This window comes from Chenopodium quinoa, unplaced genomic scaffold (genome assembly GCF_001683475.1).
Source record: "Chenopodium quinoa cultivar QQ74 unplaced genomic scaffold, ASM168347v1, whole genome shotgun sequence".
NCBI lineage: Eukaryota > Viridiplantae > Streptophyta > Magnoliopsida > Caryophyllales > Amaranthaceae > Chenopodium > Chenopodium quinoa.
In genome coordinates, this window is record NW_018743305.1 from 6,111 (window position 1) to 8,557 (window position 2,447).

Sequence of the window (2,447 nt, forward strand, 5' to 3'; positions counted from 1 at the left end):
AGACGCATCCGTCCCGCCGAAAGGAGGGAACGGGGCGACAAACAGGCGGGTCCAAGCGAACCAGACGTCCAGCTGATTGGTGAACCCCAGGCAGCCGAAGGCTCTGCCCCTATCACTTGAAACGAGCTCCTAGACTCTCATGACAAGTTTCAAAGGGGAGATTAAGGATTAAATTGTAAACGGACGGCTGTCTCCACCAAGGATCAGTCGCCTAAAAAGCCATCCCAGTTTGGGAAGAACAAGCCGGTCGAGGACCGAGAGGCCACTCCTTACCCCAAACCTAAGGAGGGACAGAGGCCCTTGATAAATTTAGCCAAACTCCGGTTCCCTGAGCTAGGGAAGAGGAAGGTCATTTGGCATGTTCAGCCAGATGGTTCAATTCAAAGAAAACTTATTCTGATGCCCGGATGTTAATCTAGCAGAAGAAGAACATACAACTGTTAGAGTCGGGCCCTTCGGCCTTTTGGTAACTCGCTCTTTTTCTTTCTCTGTTTCTTCCTCGTCATCCTTATCACTGCGACGACTCTTGGATGGTTTGAGGAAATTGCATTCTCGGGCCTCTCTTTGGCTGCCCAAGATTTTTTCGGAGCGTCCTTCGTCTGAAACGTAGATCATTGCTTGATAATATGTCGAGAACACTCTTTGAACGTCATGGATGAGGGGTCTCCCCATAATGACGTTGTATACTGACGGGGCATCGATGACCAAGAATTCGACCATGATGCTTCGTCTTGCTCGGTCTTGGCCGAGGCTGACGGGAAGAAGAATTTTCCCGTCTGGATATGAAGAAGAGCCGTTGAATCCAGTGATCGGGTAGGGAACTGGAGTTAAGTGCCTGCTCTTCAACTTCAGCTGGTTGAATGCCTTTCGGAAAAGTATATTCGCCCCGCTGCCAGCGTCTGCCAGTGTCCGATAGACGTTGTGGTCTGCCATGCTCGTCATGATAACCAATGGGTCATCATGGGGGTATACCACCCCCCTGCAGTCTTCGGATGTGAACATCATGTTCGGCACCGGAGACTGTGGCTTTCGGAATTCGGCATGGTGAATCTGATGGGTCAGCCCCCTTAGATGGCCCTTCAGTGCATTCCGAGAAATACCCCCGAAAATGGTTAAGATGTCATGGTTTCCTCCCTCGAGAGGTTTTTCCCTTTTCCGATGGTAATCCAGATCCTGCCGAGAGTCTCTCTTAGCTTTCTTTTCTTCGTGGCATTCCGCGACATATTTCATTAAGTACCCTTTCCGGACCAGTTCTTCAATCTGGTCCTTCAGCTGGAGGTAATCCTCGGTGCGATGTCTACGTGATTCATGGAACTCGCACAAATGATCTTTCCCCTTCTTCTGATGCCAAGAAGGAGGCGGCTTCGGTTTCTTGAATCTTCCCTCCTCCCTTGTTGCACTAAATATCTTAGTACGTGGTAAGGTGAGAGGGGTGTAAGATTCAAACTTTCCCAGATAGGGAGCCTTGTCCTTCTTCGGCTCTGTGGTCGAGGGTGGTTCAGAGGCTTTTGCCTTCCCTTTCCTCGACCCTGGAATTTTGGATGGCTGCCTTTTTGGCTTTGCAAGTCCTAAATGAGATTGCAGCTTGGCCTTGTTCCATTCCTCGGCTCGGATGAATTTATCCGAAGCGTCGAGGGCTTCTTCTAAGGTCTGCGGGGGATGCATGACCATGAAATCCAGAAATTTTCCAGCTTGTAAGCCAATCCGTAGTGCGAATACGGCTAGGCTCTGATCCAGACTTGTGATTCTGGACAACTCGTTGCTGAAGCGAGTCAAGTAATCTCGGAGACTTTCGTCTTCCGCTTGCTGCAGGCCCATGAGCTCTACAGTGGTTTTCTCTCGGCGATTAGCCGTGGAAAACGTGCTCTTGAACTTGTTGGCGAGATCACTCCAACCCGTTATAGAGCCTTCCTTCAGCCCTTTGGTGATCCATGATTGGGCAACACCTTTAAGGGTTGTAGGGGAGTATTTGCACCAGGTAGCTTCGGACATGGGGTTAAGGTACATATGCCCCTCATATGAGGCTATGTTGTCCTTTGGATCCGAAGTACCATCGTAAGTGATGTGTGCCGGAATTTTGACTATTGGCACATGTTCCTCCAGTATCCATTTATGGAAAGGTGAACTGGTAGGAACCATCACGGCTTTTCCCCTCTGTCTTTCCGAAGGAACCTCACTCTTCCCTCTCAGAGAGGTGGAAGTGAGGGGTGTCCCTCCGCGTTACAGTTTTGGGCGAGAACCTTCAGGATAGGTGAGACGGCTGTGAATGTCCTTCTCCCTTTCTCCTAGGCGCTCGTAAACGCTTCGGCGAGAAGCGTTGTGGTTGCTTGGATTGTCCTTTGAGTTTCGGACTTGGGAATTCTTGAAGTGAACGGAGTCCCCTGGCCGTTCGCGTCTTGTCTTACCCAGGCTTTTAGCTCTTTCGCTCCCCTCTCCCTTGGAGAGTG

At 50.3% G+C, this 2,447-nt stretch overlaps 1 protein-coding gene across 1 annotated transcript; it reads right to left on the bottom strand.

Moving 5' to 3' along the window:
• Positions 1 to 375: 375 nt before the first annotated feature.
• Positions 376 to 2,139, bottom strand: LOC110737302. The gene has a single exon (XM_021917661.1). The coding sequence runs from the start codon at positions 2,137 to 2,139 to the stop codon at positions 376 to 378; it is 1,764 nt and encodes a 587-aa protein (XP_021773353.1).
• Positions 2,140 to 2,447: the final 308 nt, after the last annotated feature.